Consider the following 21,256-nt stretch of genomic DNA (forward strand, 5'->3'; position numbering starts at 1 on the left):
ACATTCACAGTGATACATTTCTCCTAAAGGCACTTGAAGCCGGCTGCGTTCACAATTTTACATTCGAGCTTGCCAATAAGAAAGTCCCCGCTCTTTCAGTTAGTCACAGACGCTCTTCTTCATTGGTGCAATAGGTGGTAGTTTCGTATTTAAGTTGGCAGCCGACTCATAACAAAATGTCCAGGCCCAGCAGGGGCTAAATGACTGTGCATCACAAGTTATTCACATGCAGGCTGTCTAGACAGAATCGTACACTCATTCTGTATTTCTCTCCTTAATTTCTATTTTTACTGTTCTTCCCCATCTCTTTCTCAATTGTAGTCAAGTCACAAGCAACACAAAGAACTTCATCTCAACTCATGATTTGACAAAAAAAACAACAACAACTCTTCACTTTCTCTTTCCATTTTCTTGTTCTTTTCTGTACTTGTCCTCTGCTTCCGTCCGATTCTAATACAAGTCCTTCATGATCTCCTGCAGCAGTGGGTGTAAGCACATGTCCACCTCTGTCTTCTTCAGCAGCTGGATGAGGTGGACGTGATCGGTGACGATCTGACGCAGGTCTGTCATTTTCTGCAGCAGCTTGGCAAACAGTTGCAGAGAGTCTGGGTGGTTTAGCTTCAGCTGCAGCTCCAGCGAATGAAGCACAGTCTCCTGAAGCTGCTCGATGGGCTTCACGTTCAGCAGGCCTGGGCGGTCTGGAAGGGTTACAGAGACAAGAGACATGTCGGACCTCGCGTATCTTTACAAGTGTAGGTGTGTGTGTGTGTGTGTGTGTGTGTGTGTGTGTGTGTGTGTGTGTGTGTGTGTGTGTGTGTGTGTGTGTGTGTGTGTGTGTGTGTGTGTGTGTGTGTGGTGTGGGTGGGTGGGGGGTGAAAAGAAGGGGGAGGGGCGCTGGCGGATTAAAAAGATACAGACATAAAAGAGATCTACATTTGTAGAATTTACATTTGGTGCAAAAAACTAAAAAACAAGTATTGTTTTCTACAAGCAGAACAATCCCTTATTGTAGCTATTGCTTATTACCTTTCCAAGCTGAATTATTGCTATTTACAAAAGCCTGCTTATCTTTATGTCAATCTATAATCTTAGTCATTTAAGTTAACAATTGACTTAAATGTCTGATTTGAATCCTTATCACGTTCAAGGTCTGTTTTTTATCGAGCAGCTACACGCTACAACTCAATGGGATCTTGTCAGAAACACGCGAGGTTTCTGACAAGTGAGTGGTAAGTGAGGATGCAGTCGATTTTGGATTATTAAAACACAGACGCGAACTGAGTTTAATGTGACAACACAACTAGTTTGAGTGATTCTCAGTCGCTCATGTGTTTGTCTGTGAAACCTCACCTGTCTTATGTTTCAGTGACTGAAAATTGTATCACCGTCATGCCAGTTGCTGTTATTGAATCTTGCAACATATGATGTTGTTGCTGTTTATTGTTCACACGTGAAACTGATTCATTCACCTTTAGTTCTGCTCCACTTTCTTGATATCGCGTGCCTCTGACAAAGCTGATATCTAAGTCAAGGCAGGCCATAGATAGAGTAAATAATACAAAGATTTGATATCTTATTGTCATTGTTAATAGCAGCCAATTTACATTCACACTGATCCAAATGAATGTGACGCCTCATTTCCACCAGAAAACATCTTTTACTGTTACAACGCAACCAAAGAAATCTATTAAATGCAATTAAAATTGGATTGCTTACAGATATAGTATTTAAAGATATTATAAATTTAAACAATTGTGCACTTCAGGCTTGTTAGAGATTGTGGGGAATACTGTATGTTTATTTGGTTTTTTTCATTGATTATTGAATTGGGAAGGTTGAAACCAGTCTTGTAATTGTCCTTTCAATATGAAGCTCAAAGGAAACAGGAAGTGGTTAGCTTAGCTTCGTGCAGAAATTGAGGTGTAAAAATGATGCAATGGAAGCAGTGTGGGTATAAGGGGTATGATAGTGGTAGTTTTACTTTATTTGAGGACACAGCCAGGTGACCTGTTTAAACCTGCTTCCATACATTTGAGTGGTATACTTTTTTTAAACTCAACTTTTGGGAAAAAAAAAAAAAAAAAGTAATGATCTATGACATTAACAGAACATCCTACTGGTAAAAAAAAACAACCACTCACCCCCACTGAGGATAATAACAGCCAGAAACAGTGCCATGTCGCTGTCGTCCAGCTCCAGCGTGTTAAACTTGACGGAGAACTCGAACTTTGGTTCCATCATTTGACAGAAAGGTTTCCTGAGACTCTTGAGGAACTCCCGCGTCATAAAAATCTGTCCATAGGAGATTAGGGTCCCGTCTTTGTTCATCAGAGGCGACATCATGATGATCAAGACCTCAATCACTCCGTACTTCAGCAAAGTTACCTGAGAAAACGGGTACATGGATCGTGTAAAGACCTTTAGATTTCTTCACTTTACATGATCAGAAATGATAGTGGGTTTGTAATGGCGTCTCCTAAAACTTAAAAAGCTATTTTTAAAATGAACTTGGTCATCTGTCAACATCAAAATCTAGAGCAGCGAGTAATAATTATTTTCACAATTCTGAAAATGAATTCCACAATAAAGCCGGTTATTTCTCTGTAAAATCATAAAATAATGAAAAATATATGTTATGATTTTCCAAAGTCCAAATTGACTTATTTATATTACATTACATTTCCTTTAGCTGACGCTTTTATCCAAAGCGACTTACAACACACCGATGGTACACCATCGGGAGCAAAAACATTTTTTAGGGTTCAGTGGCTTGCTCAAGGACACTTAAGCATGTGGACAGGAGGAGCTGGGATAGAACCACCAACCTTCCAATTAGTGTGCAACCCACTCTACCAACTGAGCTACAGCCTTTATATTGCTTGTGTTGTCCAAACAATACATACAAACTCCAAATATATAGAATTTATTATCGTTGGAGTTAAACAAAGCTAGAACTAGTGGGGTTTTATGCCCTCAAAATTATGAATATCATTATCAGAATTGGTGTTTCATTTATATCAAAGTTGATTCAGCTCTAACTTAAATTAGATTGATTGTTAACAGTGGACGCATCCTCGTATCTCACCTGATCGTTAAGATCCAGTTCTACGAATCCTGGGATGCTCTTGGCGAACTCCGTCACTTCTCTCACCGCTTCTGCTGAACGTGACTGACAGCTGTGGAAGAAACGCAGCTCCACAGTGTCTTGTGGTCCCTGTCCAATGATGCTCGTCATTCCCAAAACGCTACAATCGGAAACCGGGTGAGTTCCTGTGATCCCTGAAACTGGGTGAGAGGTGTATACAATAAACTTTAGTCCCTGACGAAGCAATATAGTTGGAGAGTTACAAGAAAATCATCAAGGCGGCAAAAAGTCTGAAGCCCGTTTAACAAGGAAAAAGAATAAAAACCTGTTTATTGTTGACTCTGTGTTGTTGACTACATTTAATTATGTTGTAAGCTAAAACAAAAGCATTTTATTAATGCCATGTAAACACAAAATTTGCGTTAAAAGTGATGCCTAATTGAGTATCACTTCTGATCCACATCAGTATTGTTTGTAGTCGCGCTGTAGATCTCTGAATCACTATGCATATCCAGTTTTCACAGGGATTTGTAGAAATTTGATTTGATCAAGTCATCTGTTGATGAATTAAAAATGACAGAAGAGGCAACCGTAAACAAAAAAAAAAGACTTAATACAGCAATACCAACCTCCGAGTTCGGCTGGAAAGGTGGAGGTCTGCTGTTGATGCTCCAGGATGGGTATCTGCCTGCAGTTAATAAACTGCTCTCCTTCCATAAGAGACTTCATGTCATGAATGACAAAAGGCTAGAGGTGGAGACGATTATTGGGAGTGGCAAAGAGCAGGTAAAAAATGGTGGGAGAAAAGAGAAGAAAAGAAAGAATAAAGAAACAGTGTCAGCTCTTCAGAGGTCTTCTGAAGACATGTCAGCTTCTCATGGAATCACATATACTGTCTGTACACTTTGTTCACGCCACATTCATCAGGCCTGCAAAAGCAAACATCGCACAACTGATACGCTGGGTAAAGTCTTAGCTGCAGGCTGAGGCAGAAAAAAACACCACATCCAGGTAAAGAACATTTAGCGCATTCTTTAGTTAAAAAAAAACTGGCAAAGACATGCAAAGGCCTGAAAGAGAAGAACTACTGTTTAAACACTTAATCTTCCTTCTTCATAGCAGTAAAGGTTATAATGGAAAGTCCTACAGCGGAAAAAGTTATGACATGAACAATCATTTCATATGTGTGTGGATGAAAAAGAGTAGAGATCAAGTCAAATTTAGTGCTTTTTTAAAAAAAAAAATTGATGTTTGTGCTTCCTGTGCCGTAGTGTATTTATATATGCTTTTGTCTGTTACAGCATTTATATAAAGTTCAGGAGAAGCACAACTACAGTGGGTTCGTTTTGAAAGAAGAGCTAGTACCTCCATTCAGGTTTGATTCATATGCATTAAACACACTCTTTCTTCTTTCAAGACACTCAGGCTTGCTGCTACTGCCTTACTTGTTCTGCTATAACCAGATGCTGCATAACAGCCCTTGTCAGTCTTTATGACACCTCTCTATTTGTGCTACTGTTATGCTACATTTTAGCATTTGTCATTATTCCACAATTCCTACTTGTAACCAAAGTAGCCACTGTTTGAGAAAACCAATACAGCTTGAACTGAAGCAAAAAGTACACAATTGCCTTGTGTGCCTTTTACTAGTAAAGTCTGACTCATTCATTTAAAGAGTAATTAAAAAAACAAAACAAGACACAGCAATCTGGTAGCACCTAGCCATAACCATTTACAAGTCAAATATCTATTGGACAGAAACATAGCAGTCGTCCTCTTTTACCACCTCATTTGGGAAATAACTGCAATTACCAAGGATAAAACAAACAAACAAACAAACAAAATGTTACGTCATTGGAGCTGCAGCTCCAGTGGAGTCAAACACAGATTATTTATCAACTCATATCAAGGCCATGCATGTTGAAAAGTGTAATTTGCTGTAGGAGGTTTGCTGCGGTTTAGTAAATAACCCAGGAGTCCCTCAGACAAACAAAGGATTCAGTGCCATTTGGCTGATATCGCTGTGATTAACAGTCATAACAGGCAGACGAAAGAGATGCAGAGCAACCTTGAACTCGTCAGACTTAACAAAGAGGAGCTACAGACAGGAAAAAACTAAAAACTCTGATGCTGCTTCTATATAATATTAATATAATAGAAATAATAATGAAAAGAATTTCAAAGCTCTTACTTTATTCTGACAGATGACATTTGACTTAAGTGAGGTTCAATTGCTGTTATTTAGAAACGTAGGATGTATTCAAACATTCTGAAAATGTTACTAAGATATAACTGATAAAGATTATCTAGTCAGGTTTTACTGGAAAAAAAATTGGCCAACAATGTGAATATTTCATACTAGCAGCTTGGTTAAATAATTCTAAGAACTGAAGAAGCCTTTCGAATATGAGGCGAAACATCTTCGAGAAACCAAAAAGAAGTTCAGTTGCCTTTGACAAAACTTAGATCAGACATCTCAGTCATTGGAAAATCCACCACAAAACGGTACGTCCTCGCCACAAACGCTCAGTGCATCAACATAAAATATTCTATTTTCTTTGATCTGCTCCTTGTATTTCAGTTGATTAGGTCTCTTTAGAATACTGAGCTTTGATATCTCAAAACCTGAAAAAAGCAGGTATAGAAGGTATCTCAAACTTCAATGATTTTCCCACGACACATTTCCTATATTTTTCTTGGATAAATTTCCAAAAGTCATAATAAGTTAGTATGACATGTTGGGTTTCAGTGTCATCCAGTTTCACAGCTTGACCACTGTAATCTGAGATATTTTCTAACAGCCAAGAAAGCGTAGAAACCAGTCCGTCTACTATTTGTGGTTGAGCCGAAAAAAAGCCTGAATAGAACACATCTGAATAAAACTGAGGGCGGTGACATGAAGACAGCGCTGGTTAAAAATGGAAAACATAAAGGGAGTTGACGAGTTTGAACTACTTCAAATGTAAAACTCTTTCAGTTAAGATGCAGATCATAATGAACAATGTTGAATTTTCTTTTCTTGGCCTGTTTCTTCAGTGTCATGTTTGGGTATAAATGTACAATGTGCAATGTTTGCTTGGATCAGAGGAGGACGAGAATGTACAGTGAATGTAGATGATATGGTTGATATATCCCTGGAATCCAAAGATAACTGAAACCAAATACACACGGCTAATAACTTATCACGCAGTCGCCATAGTGCTTTCACTGAGTGAACATTAAACGTATGACTAATTGTTTGTGCCTCAGTATAAAATGTGGCATACGTGAAACATACCTTCCCCATATTTTTACACAAAAAGTGAGAATGAAATAAGTAATAGGTAGAAGTAAGGCAACACCGCTCACCATGTTGTCCCCGGTCTTCCCAGAGAGGATGGCCCTGGCCTTGGCCTTGGTGAGGGGGAAGTACTTCAGATAGGCCTCGTACAGATGCCGGGCCAGAGACCTCAGATCTGCTGCCTCCGGGTGCATGTGATCCATGTCAGACGAGAACTCGGCCAGCAGTTTCTCCTTCTCTGCCTGGGGCATTCGGCCAAAACGAATGGCTGGGAAAGGAAACGGAAAAACACACATCGATGCACAACGAAAACAAAACAAAACAAAAACATCCATTTTACATGTGGATAGTAATCAGACAAAACATGAAGCCTGGGGTCTATTTTGGCACAATGATTTTTATAACAAGAAATAAAACAGCGTTACTGCTGTTCTTTTGTTTTATACCTCAAGCAATCAAATTATTGCTAAAATATCTACTTTATTTGTAGTTGGTGAAATTTGTTCATGTGTGGAGCTGTGTGGCTTCATTTTAGTTGTTTCTTTTCACAATATGAGCATTTAATCCCAACTCTTTAACCAGTCCTCATGTCAAGCACGTGAATGTAGACAAACTGATTGTAAATAATAGAAAACTTCCCAGGGTTGCTCTAAGAAGTCAAAGATTGGGGGCCCAATCTCCTGTAAATAAAAGTCACAACTTAAACAACTTCTACAAATGAGTCACACTGCTCATGCCATCTTTCAGTAAAAGGGAGAATCCACTGTCAGCAGCAAATGATAAATGTTCCATGCAGTGATTTGAAGAGGTGTGCCTCAAGGAACGATTACAACATTTTGTTCACTTGAGTTGGTAATGATGTTTTCACAGCTCACTGGAAACCTGAAAAACGCATCTCTATCTCGTCTCTTTTCTCCTCCCCTTCCCATCTGCTGCAGGTAGTGTTACACTTTGCATTTATAAATATGCCCAACAAAAGAGCCCTGATTTAGTTCCAGTTACAAAGGATCTGTGTGTATGTGTGTTTTGTTTAAGAATATTTAAATATTTATTTTAGGATCTTCGTTGGTTTGCCAATTTTACTAAATGTAAATTTGACTGTATTCATAACTTGACATTTTGTTAATGTAACTGCAGACTGGTTTACCTTTTCTATCTCTGTTGAAATTTTTTTTTTAAACTTAAAAACCTTTTTGAAATTGTTAAATCTCTCAATGAAGAATTTCCTCGACAGTATTTTTTTCAATTACTTTTCCATTACTAAGTTGCATTATACTGAAAGTTTAAATAGCAGTCTTAATCCTTTGCTGAATGTAAAAGAAGGAAGTGAAATTTGATGCCAAGGTGTGAAATGGTCAAACCATTCTTCTTCTGTTAGTGGAAGTCATTAATTATCCGTCTGCCTCCATTCAAACTGCATGTGATTGTGTAATGCTGTTTCTGTGATGAGTGCACACCTTAAGCAAATGAATACAAACTGAAGTGGCCCCACCGCTTACTGGGCAACGAGCCTGCAGCCATGACACAGCAGGTTGGAGAAATCAGTTGAGCTTTATGCACTCTGAGATGTCAATCATTGATAAAAATAAAAACCCACACAGAGCAGATTTTCAAAGCACCGGCGCTACTGATGAAATGACACAAGTGATATGAGGGAGAGAACACAGACAAAGAGATAAGTGGCGCTCCAGTGGTAATAACTCTAATAGATGCTAATTGTAAAAATGTGCAGCTGTTTTGTTGTTGAATCTCAAACTGTCAGTTTTCATCTTGGTTTGACAAAAGCTAAAAGGACATTTGCTACGATGAACAGTAAAACGTTTCCGACTCGCCAACTACAATTTTAAAGTCAGTATTGTTGGAAATGTTGTAAAGGGCAGATCCAGAACAGAGTTTGAACTAAGAACTTCAAGAAGCAGCTGCCTGATAACTTCTAATGCATGTGGCAGGAAATGTGCTTTGTACAAGATAATGACGTGTTGATGTTATTTTGTTTAAACTGTAACCACAAGCAGCTGATTAGGAATGTTTATGTTTATGGAATTATAAGTCTAAGTCTGTGTTTTTCTTTTTCTTGTCATTTGGTGATATACTGTACATGCAGCATAAAGATAACATGCAGTCACACCAGTGTTTTTAATTATTAATCTAATTATACCTCTTTTTAAGGTGCGGCCACTGGATTTTGGTCCCCATTAATTTCACAGAGTAGCAGGATGTGACAAAATAATATGACTCTCCAAAGTCCAGTTTGATTCGAAAGAGGGGTTCGGACTGACTTCTTGTTCAGAAAATAGTCGTTTATATATGTGTATGGTGAAATACTAGCAGCCGAAAAGGATGATTGCAAGGACAACAATTAAGTGTAATGACAATAATAACAAATGTTTGATAAAAAAAAAAAAAAAAAAAAAGTTATACAACCCTGCCAATGTTATTTCCAATTCTGCAACCTTCTTGCCTTCACACGGATACTTTTTCAGGGGACAAAATCTTGATCGCAGCATCCAGGTGCAGTCACACCAACACTAATCTCTGTGACAATATCCTGTTTCTCTTACTGGCTTAAACTGAGCCTTGAACAGCTGATAAATGTATACCAGCAGTGCAGAACTTTTGTCTCCCCCTTCTGCCAGTGAGACCAATTATAAAAACCTCAGCTTCACTGAGCATACTTTGTTGCTATTGTTGTGGCTGTAATTCTGTGGATTAACATCTTTGAGTTTCACATCCCCCGCAAAATGACTTGGTTTACTATCAGAATTTGATCCAATAAGTCCAACACCATTTTGAAAGTCCAAAAGAGCTGCACCATTTTAGTAAGCATAAGACTAAACTAGATAATAACCTGGGCACAGAGCATGTCCAGCATCAGATTTAAAAACTACAAAAAGAAAAGAAAAGAGATTTACATAGGTTTATTCAGCATTGTATGAACTTGTTTGTAAGGGCTTGGACATTCATTTTTATATAAAAGCCCTATAGCTTTAATTAATCAGGCAAATTTGCGTGGCCAACCAGTATTATGTTATTTTGGCACCGTCACAGTTCAGGTTAATAATTAATTTGGACCTATGAAATCACATTCTTTCTCAATGCAGATTGGGAAGCATTTTTTGTGGATGGAAGGTAAATGTGGTTGTTGGCTTATTGAGTTCGCTGAGAATTCTCAAATATCACCAAAGTTCACATGTCAGAGAGAGACAGAGCTGCACGTTGTCCCACCCTAACAGTGGAGAGTCAGGCAGTCATCAATCAAGCACAACCTGCGTATGCTCATACAGAACAGTCAAGAGGTAAATGCTAAAACACACCTGGAGAGGCGGAATCAGCTCTGCCAGTTGATGCGCCTCAGTGGTCAACAAAGGCTAACACAACAAAACCATTCTGCAGCTGAACAGTGATGGGCGAGGGAAAAGATTATATTATGAAGTAGACGATTTCTCTGCATGTTGTACTTCTTTTGAGGAGGTATGAAGGCGCTCTCATCTAATAGCTTTTGTCATGTATTTCAGGGAAAATGTCTACTTCAAACCACAGGGTAGAAAGAGAAGGTGTGGCAGATGGAAGGCAGCGCTGAGGGCAAAGCTCACAATAGTTCAAATAAATGATCAATGTCACAACAATGTGGTCAGTGTGTAATTGTTGACAATCAATCTAAATTACAGTCCATGTTTTGTAGATTTAGCAAAAAACGAATAAGACGCAGCATGCGGACTTAAACAGCAACATAAGTAGAAGCAGCAGTAAAGTGCATTTGAATTGACAGCATGACTGATTGGTCGACAGCAGATCTTTGCAGTGTATATCTCCCCCGACATGCAGTGTAAGTGAAAACACCAGTGTGGTTGTAATATGGCTGCTGTATATGTGAATTTTATTTGATATTTATATGTATCATATGTATTTTTAAACTAACCTAAAATTGAATTAAATAATTCAAAAGCATTATATAATGGTGTATGTAAAACAGGGGTTAAGTTCAATCACTCAGGAAATTGTAAATTTTAAACTGACAATACACTATAAAGATGTCCCTATTGTAAAAAAGTGACTGTGACATGTGTGTTAGAAGAATACAGATATTAAAGATGCTTTTATCCATCTCGCGTGCATTTACAACACTGTTTATTACAAAGCTTTAGATAAAAGTTTCAGTAATTTCAGGGCCCCCAAAAAAGTCTTGACAATCTCTCACCAGAGCACCCTTTTTATATTGTATTGTACTAGTCAACTCATGTGACTGATGCACAATCATGCTGTGTACATTGGTCGTATGGAAATTAAAACGGCAACCTATGACTCTCCAAATATTCAAGGGGGACACAACATCTGTGGGTTTTGTTTGTCCACAGTAAAAAAAACATCAGAATATGGAGAACATCTCAAAGCATAGTTTGTCACCCAGCTCCGGGTAGAGATGTTAATTAATTAAAATCTGTAGCTCACTGTTTGCTTCAGAGTAACACAAGTATCAGAGAGCTTTACCAAACATCTAAAGACGGTTGCCCGTATCTATTGTTTCAGTTCTGCCACTATAAGCCCTGCGAAGCTGCATGTAGAATACAGCACAAAGCCAAGTGGAAATTAAGAAGGTAGGTAAAGTTAGCCATCGACCGCAAAGTCATCTTTGAAGCATGCTCAGGTGCACATTGCACAAGTGATGGGAAATGGTACATGACCTGAGAAGTGAGATACAGGCCAAAGACCACAGAAAAAACAACTGGTAACATGTAAGGCTGTAGTGAAGATTTCTGGATACAATACCACCGCACCTCAAAGACTAAATTGGTTGCAGTGTGGTCAAGATGTATCTGCTTTTCTCAGAGGCCATCAGAGGCAGAGGAGTTGGTCGGTGAAGAAGCGTTTCCTGGACCACAATTTTGAAAAAGAATTGGTCTTTTTACCTACATCTGCTTATTTAAAGTCAGCTAAATGGGGGTGGAGGGGGTGTGGGGGTTTCAGTCCTGTCTGAAGAATAGATGTGAAAATTAAAACACCTGAATGTACAGAAGCTTTGACTTCTGTTACTCTCATGTGATTACATTGTAAGAGTCTTAATTTCTCATACGAGTTTATCCTTAATTAAAAAAAACGTAATCGTACACGGATTGTTGTGAAATGTGTGGATGACAGTATCACCATCTTACCGTTGTGTGACATTCCGACATTGAGGCACTTCTGGAAGCGACAGTATTGGCATTTGTTGCGGGACTTCTTGTGAATCCGACAATGAAGATCGCAGTGATCGTACACCAACTTTAACCTGATCGTGCGTCTGAAGAAGCCCTACAAGAAAGAGAGAGACAGACAGTTACTACAGATATTGTCCTCACAGACTTTTGTGTTTTTAATAATTTGCCAATAATTAAGAAAATGGTTTTGAGATTTGTACTACACTAGTGCAAGAACTTTTCTTCGACAAGAAAACGTGTTGGACCGACTTTGCTGGTACAATATGTGTCTTGTAAATACAAAGAATGGTTTCTCGATAAAAGTGACACATCAGAAGGTAAAGATGGGTCATTGCAGGAAAGTGAAAAAATGACAGGAAAGAAAACATAAAATGACAGCAGTTACTGTATCTTCAGATCACATCATTTTCTCCTTAAGGCGTAATTTTTTTTTTTCAGTTTTAATAGTTAGTATTCAATAACTTATATTATGATTCAAGTTTTTGCTGGTAGAGGTTTTCCCTTGTATCCAGAGGCTGACAGACACTAATTAGGCTCCTGGTTCCTTGTGATCTGTGAGGAAATCCATCATAAAAGTAGATTGTTTCAGAGTTGATTTGCTCTTTGATGTTTTTAACCTTGGGACTAAAAAAGCCATGAGACCTAAGATATCTCAGCTATTAACTATCCAGCAATGGCCAAGCTCGCAATACACAGTCCTCCACCAAGTCACAGGTTTGTTGCTGGCTTTAGCGCTTGTTTATGCTGACCAAGAAAGCTAAAGGAAAGATAAACAGATTGGTGTAAAATAGACACTTCAAAAAGACCCTGAGGGCTGCAAGCTTTACGAATAAAATGTTCTGTCAGCATACAAATTACCATCTGGACTCTATGTGAAGGCTCGTGCGTTTGGCATCTGCATTCCTACAATACACAGATGTTCCTTTTTTAATCGTAGGTTATTTAAAGAAGGAGGAAGTTAAAACGGGCCAAGACTCCACCTCAATAAAGAATGTTTTCTGTTTTGAAACAATTAAGTGTTTGCCTGCTTGGCTGACCCCCTCTTCTGGTGAGTCTCCCCTGAGATTATAGCAGAACAATAACTACTGTACCTCACCTTCATTCAGCCCCTGACGGTACAGTATAACTTTGTCCAAGGGGACAGAAAAACAAAAACTCTTGTATCACATGAGTCCTAACAGTGTCAAAGACATGCTGTTTCAACTTTCTGGTAGTGATCAAGCTTGTAGTTTGTCATTCGAGTCATTTCTAAAGGATGTTGCTAAAACATCTTTGAATACAATGCAGACCAATACAACACCACCACAGTGTAAATGCACAAGAAGCATCATACAATTAAGTAATTTACAGAAGTTGTAATATTAACAAAAGGCTAAGCATTTTAAAGAACAACTCTCGTTATATTATGTATTTTACTTAATGCAAATAAATACCACTAAAAAAAATGAATCATTAGTGTGTAAGTCTGTCTTTCAATGCTTTCTGGAGGCAGGAGTTTGAAACCTGAACTGATACAAACTCCTATTAGTATCTCACCACTGCATTATCTGTACAGCCAGAGGAGTTGAGCAGTAGAGATCATTTAAGTGATTCTTTAAGAGAGGATAAACTGCAAGACTGTGCCTCTCGATCACACCCCACATTTTAAGACAATCTAATATTATCTATAGAATATATACCCTGACCAGCCATATCATATTGACTGCACCAGGACAGTGTATGTAATATCAACTCAAATTAAATGTGAATGCCCATGTTAATTGTAATGAATGAACAAGTGTGATTGTGTGGATCCTCTATGCATTTAAGCTATTTTTGGATAACAATGGAACTATTAAAAATGTGAATAAATTGAATTAGGCTCATTGTTGAGAACAGTAATTGCTGATAGAATGAATCTGTTGGGGTTATTGGTCTTTTCATGGAATTTGTTAACAAAAGAAATAAGAAAACAACAGAATATTACAAGAAATTCCCCTGGTAAGTGGTTGTACTTATTGCAGCTCTCTTGTATTATACTGCGTTATATCATACTATGTAATCACTGGATTTCAAAGTTTATTTTTTTCTCCGATGGCATCAAAGTGAAGATTTCCATTTAAAAATGCAATAAAGAAATTCAATATTTGACATTTTCCAAAACAACTGAGATGATCTGCCATAGTTATTGACATAATGTTCACAGCATTAAAAAAGTGTATATGTTTTCAAATGGTTGATATATATTTACGCCAATAAAGAGAAATAAAACCTTTTAAAAAAGCTATTCTATTGAAAAGTAAACATGTATAGTATATGCATACAATATATACAGTATGTGCACAGTGTAGTAGCTTTTAATAATAATTTAATTTCAGACTTGTGAAAACTTATTGGAATCAAACTAACAGGTGCATATGTAGTACTGCTGCTGATTCTAAAAATCCATCTTGTGTGTTTAGAGCACAACGTCACAATCTACAGCTCATCTTCCTCTAATGGGGCAATATTACAAAGAAAATGGAAAGATGGAAATACGTCTGAAACTTCCCCCACACTCTATTAGTTATTTATACTCAATACAGACAGACAAACAGACAGAGTTCAAGGGCCTGTCTGTATGTCTGAAGAAGCAGATGCCTATGTTGTGCCCCCACAGAGTGGAAAATGTATGGGGCCTGTGGTTAGTGACAGACATCAAAAAGATGAGAAAAAAAAATGCACATTCCTCTCCATGCATGATATAATTATTTATTCCACCAATGTGTTTCACCCTTTGGTTTGGTGACAGAAAAGGAAGCGTGGCAGAGAAACAAAACTTATTGTGTCACAGTAGAAATTGTTACACCCATTGCCATTTCCTGACACAAGTCTACGGTGGTATGGTGATCGCGATTTTTCCTTCGTGTTCAGCAAATTTTTTGAGAGAAGCAATTAGTTTAATCTCCACTGCTATGTATTGTTATTAATATTTACTAATGTATTTTTAGTATTAATGCAAACCAAATTAGAAACCCCTCTCCAAAACAGAGCAACAGAATGACAGCAGAGTACTGTTTGTAACGTGTTCACCCTCATAAAGGAGGGTTACATTGACAAAGTTGCCCTTTTAAATATTCTTAACTTTAAAATGGTAAACATCTGAAACCCCATGAAGCTGAAAGCAATTTGCTTTGGTTTATTTAATTTTTTTTTTTTTTTTAAGCAAAATGGCAAACATAAATTAGTTCCAGCCTAAATTGTGAGGATTTTCTGTTTGTCTTTTGTGATAATAAATTGAACACAAACTATTTCTTGGACAAAAAAAGCCATGTCACCTTGACTAATCAAGAAAATAATTAGTAGATTAATTGAAAATTAAAATGACTGTTAGCTGCAGCCCCAGTCTAATGTAATCTGTTCAGTTTGGATTTCGGAGTTATTGGAGTTCGTGGTCTCTTTCAGTCTCACCTTACAGCCCTCACAGGCGTGGACGCCATAATGAAACCCTGAGGCTTTGTCCCCACACACACGGCACTCGATGTTTAGCGCTGCTGTCGACGCATCGTCCGGGAGCTTAGAGAATACAGGACTGTCAGAGTACTGTGGTGGCGACTCTGGCTCCAGCTTGATTGAATCTGATAGAAGAAACATCATCAGGCAGGTAGGACAAACACTAGGCAGAAATACAGACAGCTAAAACTTTTTAGCCTTTCTCTGTTACAACTATTTTCAGGTTTAAAACCCTATTGGTTTCTTCAAATGGTCAGCCTGTAATCTTGTAATGGCTAAAAATACGATTCTGATGTTTCTAACACAATATCTTGATCAGTTCACCACTTAATGTGATTTACCTGAAGCATTTTCACTTGAACAATTCCTTAAGAACTTAAAAACAAATTGGAAATACAATTTTTCTGCTCAACAAAAACCCCCCACTTAAACATGTTCTATTCTGACTAGCCCACCACACAGACTGAACTTACTGTGCGTGTCCGGCTCCGTCCTGTAACTGTGCATGTTTGTGTAGTCCATGTTGGTCAGGTGTTCTTCACTCTGTGGTGGACTGAGGTCATAGGCCACACTAGAGGAAGACATGGAGGATACAAGCGTGGGAGACAGGGAGGAAACGATGGAGGAGGAGGAAATGGAGGCGTAGTCTAACGTGGACAAATGTTTCATGTCCAGAGAATGGGAGCTGTCGTCCAACTCTGGCAGGTCCACTGTGCTCAGACTGAAACCAACAGGCCATGCTAGGAGCTGCTGGGTGTCGACCATGTCTACTGTGAAGAGAGATGAAGAAAGGATGCGTTAGCTGATGCATTATCATTTGCTAACTGTATACGGCCTTGATAAAAGAAAATGATAATACAAGTACCATTGAAGAGAGAGAAAAAGCTGGAGAGACTGACACAGAGAGGGAAGATAAGAAGGGGGGGGGGGAATCAAGAAACACAAAGAAATATGACAATGAACAAACATGTAGAAAAGTCAAAAAGCAGCCTTTTACATAGTGTTGATCATTAAAAACATCTGTCAAGAAAAGTTTAAAACATTTGGACATATACACACTCCCATACAAACACCACGAGGAGCACACACGGTCCCCGAGCTCATTCCTGCAGTCTGTCTGTTATCTAGTAAACAGGGAGGCAGATTGTGTCACAGGGAGTACAAGACGAACTCTGGCACTGAGGAACGTCTCTTCTGCTCAAAACACTGTCTTCCTCTGTTGCTGTTTGGGTGGCTCACTGTGTGATTGCCCAACCAAAGGACACAAAAAGCAGGCCAAGGATGTAGACTGCTTTTAGAGTGGAACAGACTGCACCTTCTGAGTGTTGAAATGTGTTAAGGACTGGGTTGGCACTGAAAATTGAACACTGTGTAGTCAGGAACCTTCTTTAACTTCTCAGGATTTTATTATTGTTTCCTGAAGACTTTACTTTGGTCAGCATTATTAGAGGATACAACTGGTGATTATCTGTATTTTTCTAATTGATAACAAACCCCAAAGAAAGACCAAAACCAACATTTTGTCCTTCTCAATACTTTCAGACCAACTGAACTAATCGGTGGTTCTCAGCTATTAGTTCATTTATTCCTACTAAAAATGTAAATCCTAAAAAAAAAAGGTGATAAATATATATATTTTTTATTTTTAAAGGATACAAAAATTCATAAATAAACTTTAGGGGCCATGGTTTTTAGCCAACGTTACTCAAACAAGTGTAAACAGCGTATTCATTGGATATTTGGTGCAATAGCAAATATTAACAGCAGCAGAACAATGTAGGACTGACTTAAAAATATATGAAAGTGTTTTAATGTACACTGGAACATGTCAACCAGCACAATGGTGGTGTTCCCTGTTTTGTTGTTAATAATTGTTGGATAACAGGAGCTCCACGGCACAGAGAAACCAGCTTTATCAGACTTTGGCTTCATTGACAACTTGTTAGTAGTTCATTTTTGGTTTTGGACTCTTTATTGAATACAATTTCCTGAATAATTAATAAAAAAGTCTTGGAAGTACTGTAGATTCCTACCACCCAGTTCTTTGTTGATACAAACTATAGAAGGCTCTTGCATTGTTCCAATATCTAACACAGATGGTCAGACATTGGGGGAGAAAACTCAGCCGAGATGATCAAAGTTCGGTCATAAGAGGTTACCTCAGTCCACACAAAAGCAAACCATGTACAAGGCCAAGCAAGGGTAAGTTTGTACAGGAATGTGATGTAATTTTGAAATTCAAAGAATATGTTGTTTGTTGGCTGTATTAAATTCTTGTCGTGGCTTTTTTAAACAATGGTTCTACATAATAAGTCACTTGATTCAATCTGTGACAGGAGAAATAGTGTAATATCTTTGAGACACTAAAAACCAGCAAGATGGTACTCTCAAAAGTAAGGCCAGATAATATTGACAAAGGTTTTTAAGCACAAGCTGGGGTTAATATATATTTCTGTTAATGTCAAAAATTCCTATGAAAAGAGCAAAACAACAACAACAAAAAGAAACCCCATTCATCAGTCACTTACTACTCATGGACATCTCAGTGGTGCTGAACCCCAAATGGATTAGTAAACCTTTTTTCTTTTTAAACAGGGTTGTGCTTAATTTCTGGCCTTAATTTAAACTAAAGCAACCGTGAACAGGAAAAGACAGAACATTGTAGCAGTTTATAAATAATCAATAGAGTTAAAGGTTTGTGAACTACACCACCTGACCTGCCAAACAACCTCTATAATCAACATTGAATCTCAAAATAAACCTCCGCTAATCAACCTCCTGCGCCTCACTTGGAAATAAATGTAACAAAGAATGCAATGAATTATGCAACAGGAAAAAAAAAACTAAAATAGCAATACTCCGATGGCACAGTAGCACCAGGTATAAAAATGGCTTGAAATGTCTCCAAATTACTTGGCAAAACATCCCCGCGGAACAAACATCCTCCTCTCTCAACTACATATCGTTTCCTTTTTACTTGTTTGGAATTTGGCAGCAAAAATCAGCAGGGGTCCACTTAAAATTCACATCGACTGTAACATTGTTCCACAACAAGAGAGCGAAAGAGTGTGTCTCCATGGGCATGAGCTTCCACTGCTTTAGAAGCCACAGACTATAAATAACAAGAGAAATCTGGTTATTTTTCCATTTTCTGGCCAGTTGCCAGTCGAGCCAAAGCTAAAATAGAAGAAGCACTGGGGACACTTGTGTCCTAGTTGGCATAAAAGTCATATGGAGACAGAAATCTAGTGGGAGAGAAAGCTCCAGAGATGAAGAATGAGGAAGATAAAGCAAGAGAGGTGACAAGAGAGCGAGACCGCTTAAAGAAAAAAAGGAAGGTGGCAGCAGCCTGGCGGTTAAACCAAGGGGCTTAAATCATGTTGTAATTTAAGGTAAAAAATAAGTTTATGTTTTTACGTGGAAACAGTGTAGTAACAATCCACTGAATTCAACATGTTTGTATCTGTTGTGCGGGAGAACATGTCAGACATTATAAAAGGTGACAGATGATTAGTGAGGGATATGCAGTGTGTCTGCCGTTTGCAAGGGTGTGTGTGTGTGCGTGTGAGCACGTGGGACAGTTGTGCCGGCGTCTCCAGCCAGCTCTCAGTTTTTCACATGTCAGAACTTGACTTCCAGGTAAGACAGCAGTGCGTAGGAGTACTTTGTATAGGCTATTGCGTCAGTCATGACATCATGACAAAGGGCCAACGGCAAACTGGCAGGCAGGTCTGGTGAGCTGCTGTACCTGCATGCCAGAATGAAACTGTGTGTGTGTGTGTGTGTGTGTGTGTGTGTGTGTGTGTGTGTGTGTGTGTGTGTGTGTGTGTGTGTGTGTGTGTGTGTGTGTGTGTGTGTGAGCCAACACATACAGTGAAGAACATAAACTTTTTCATGTAGAATGATTAAATTTAATTGAGCAAACAACATATTATCCACTTTTAAAGATGGAAGAGGAATGAGTGAGTGTACAAGCTGACAAAAAAAAAAAAAAATCTGTAATTTTTACTTTAACAGAGGATGTCATGCTGTTCGTACAGCCTGAAAAAGAGGTAAAACCAAGAGTTCAAGCTGAAAGATGTGAAATCTTTCCTTCGGGGACGGAGTTGCAAAACTCACGCAATGCTTTTTAACCTTAATATTTCTTCACAACAAAAATGATTCAGTCCAAAACGGACTGAAGCAGGGGATCAAATGACAGCACAGAAAGTGGGTAAAGTCCTTTGTGTAACTTCGACGAAGACGTTTTATTGAATAAATAAGTATTTAATTACTTTATACACAAAAACAATTACAGCAGCAGTTATAGACCGCAACAAAAGCTAAACAAAGACTACAAGAATGAAAAAGGCTAAAAAACAACAACAACAACAATGACCTGCAGTCTGAAAATAGTATTATCATCATTTCTTCTGATGGTTAAGAAGTGTTCTCGTCTTTACTCATTTAACACATCAGGCAATGGAAATGTACAAGGTAAAGAGGCGTTTAGGACACCAGAGGAGTTTAGGCCAAGAGAGCAGTTAACACAGAAACCAGTCTGGTTTATTTAGTAATGTGCGAAACAAAAGGGAAAACCTGCCCAGCAACATTCAAGGCATTAACTCTTATCTTTTCCATTTCACAAAAAAAAAAACATGCGTGAGGACTGAACTACGAATCTCAAACTGGGCAATCTCTCATCAAAAACCTCTATTAACAGCATATTTTGAGATCTGAATGTATATTTTTTGTAAAAAGGGTTTTTACACAAACACTTTAAAATATAGGTACAATATCTATAAAGGGAGCAAATATTTTAATGCAAGTAGTTTTTGTAATTTTTTTTATACATTGTTACTAAATGAATAAAACTGCAAGCAGGTACATTTCAAAATGCTACCTGTAGTAGAGTTGCTTTCTGTTGGCTTTATAATATCCTGAAGATAAAATAACAGGTTGGAGAGTATTTCCCCTCTAGAATAAGGTGTGGTTTTCTTTCAATTTGTGCAGTAAGCCGTTTATATTATCAAACACATGAATGTGTTTTCTGTGACAAACACACACACACACACACACACACACACACACACACACACACACACACACACACACACACACACACACACACACACACACACACACACACACACACACACACACACACACACACACACACACACACACACCCATACAGAGAAAGAGAGAGATAGAGTCAGTGCACAAAACTCTGTGACTTCCTGACCCCTTCATGCATGTGGTTCAGTGTGAGTAAAACAAAGATACTCCCGCCTGCACGTCTGCCTCACAGTCCCCACAACTTCTTTGAAAAGATTGGTGTGCTTGATTTGGGTCTGATTAGTCCAGCTTAAGGAAACTGTGGGACACTGGAAAATGCATGCAAAAATATTGTGGTTTGCTTGACAAAGCAACTTCATTCCTGAAATATTGCTTATCAAAAACAACAAAGCATTAAAAGCTGAATGTAGTTTTGGTGCAAAAAAAAAAAGAAGGCCATCTTGCCTCACTCTTCAGGAAATTGGCCTTGTTTTTTTGTTTTTTTATTTGGTGGTGTGAAGCCACCATCACCTGAAAGGGCCTTCCCCCTCTGCACCTGAATGATCAAACCAAAGAGTAATGGAAAACAAAGTGTGCCCAAAGTGTCAAATAGAGGTCTGGGCTGTCTTCTCTACAGTCTCCTGTCGTCTGACAACCCACTTGTTTCGTTAGTACTGAATTTACGCATGAAATATCTTCAATGCTTGGCACAGTGGGAGGTTAGAAACTACAATCTTTATCTTCTTGGCAAAACCCACAGAGTAAAACTGCACCCAGACAACTTGTCTTTGATTTGAATTTAATTTTGACAACTTTTTGTGTTTCAATTTCTAAAACTGGGGAAACTGTACTGATAAACAGCCAGTCAACCGGAGGTCAGATTGAGTGGGTGGCAACACATTTTATAAATGACTGAAAAATGAAAGGACAATTTGCTTTACTTTAAAAAAAAACAAAACACAAACCCATCTGTATATTTTACAAACATGGAAAAACAGGTTTTAATTATTAGAGAAAATTATTTTTACCTAAAATATCACGACTACTTAGTGTCTAATTGTAACTTACACCTCAAGTCTTTACTTCAAAGGACTTTACACAAGAAATACAGAAGAACACAAAGTCAGAAAGTGTATGGAGCCACCTCACATGACCTAGTTACATTTTCTTCTCCTCATTTGGGGGGAA

The 21,256-nt window shown here is 38.2% G+C and overlaps 1 protein-coding gene across 1 annotated transcript in view; it reads right to left on the bottom strand.

The window, feature by feature from the left end:
• Window positions 1–350: 350 nt before the first annotated feature.
• The window catches only part of pparg (peroxisome proliferator-activated receptor gamma), a 32,567-nt gene continuing 11,661 nt past the window's right edge, over window positions 351–21,256 (bottom strand). Inside the window, exons 2-9 of the mRNA XM_069690877.1 lie at window positions 15,505–15,801; window positions 14,990–15,156; window positions 11,516–11,654; window positions 6,434–6,633; window positions 3,715–3,832; window positions 3,086–3,285; window positions 2,142–2,385; window positions 351–698 (exon numbers count right to left, since the gene is read on the bottom strand). Of these exons, the coding sequence (XP_069546978.1) occupies window positions 451–698; window positions 2,142–2,385; window positions 3,086–3,285; window positions 3,715–3,832; window positions 6,434–6,633; window positions 11,516–11,654; window positions 14,990–15,156; window positions 15,505–15,801 (1,613 nt within the window). The 3' untranslated portion in view covers window positions 351–450. The remainder of the gene's footprint in view (window positions 699–2,141; window positions 2,386–3,085; window positions 3,286–3,714; window positions 3,833–6,433; window positions 6,634–11,515; window positions 11,655–14,989; window positions 15,157–15,504; window positions 15,802–21,256) is intronic.

This window comes from Brachyistius frenatus, unplaced genomic scaffold (assembly GCF_029030835.1).
Source record: "Brachyistius frenatus isolate BFR_SWC_R1_liver_20210118 unplaced genomic scaffold, ASM2903083v1 Contig_10, whole genome shotgun sequence".
Lineage (NCBI taxonomy): Eukaryota > Metazoa > Chordata > Actinopteri > Embiotocidae > Brachyistius > Brachyistius frenatus.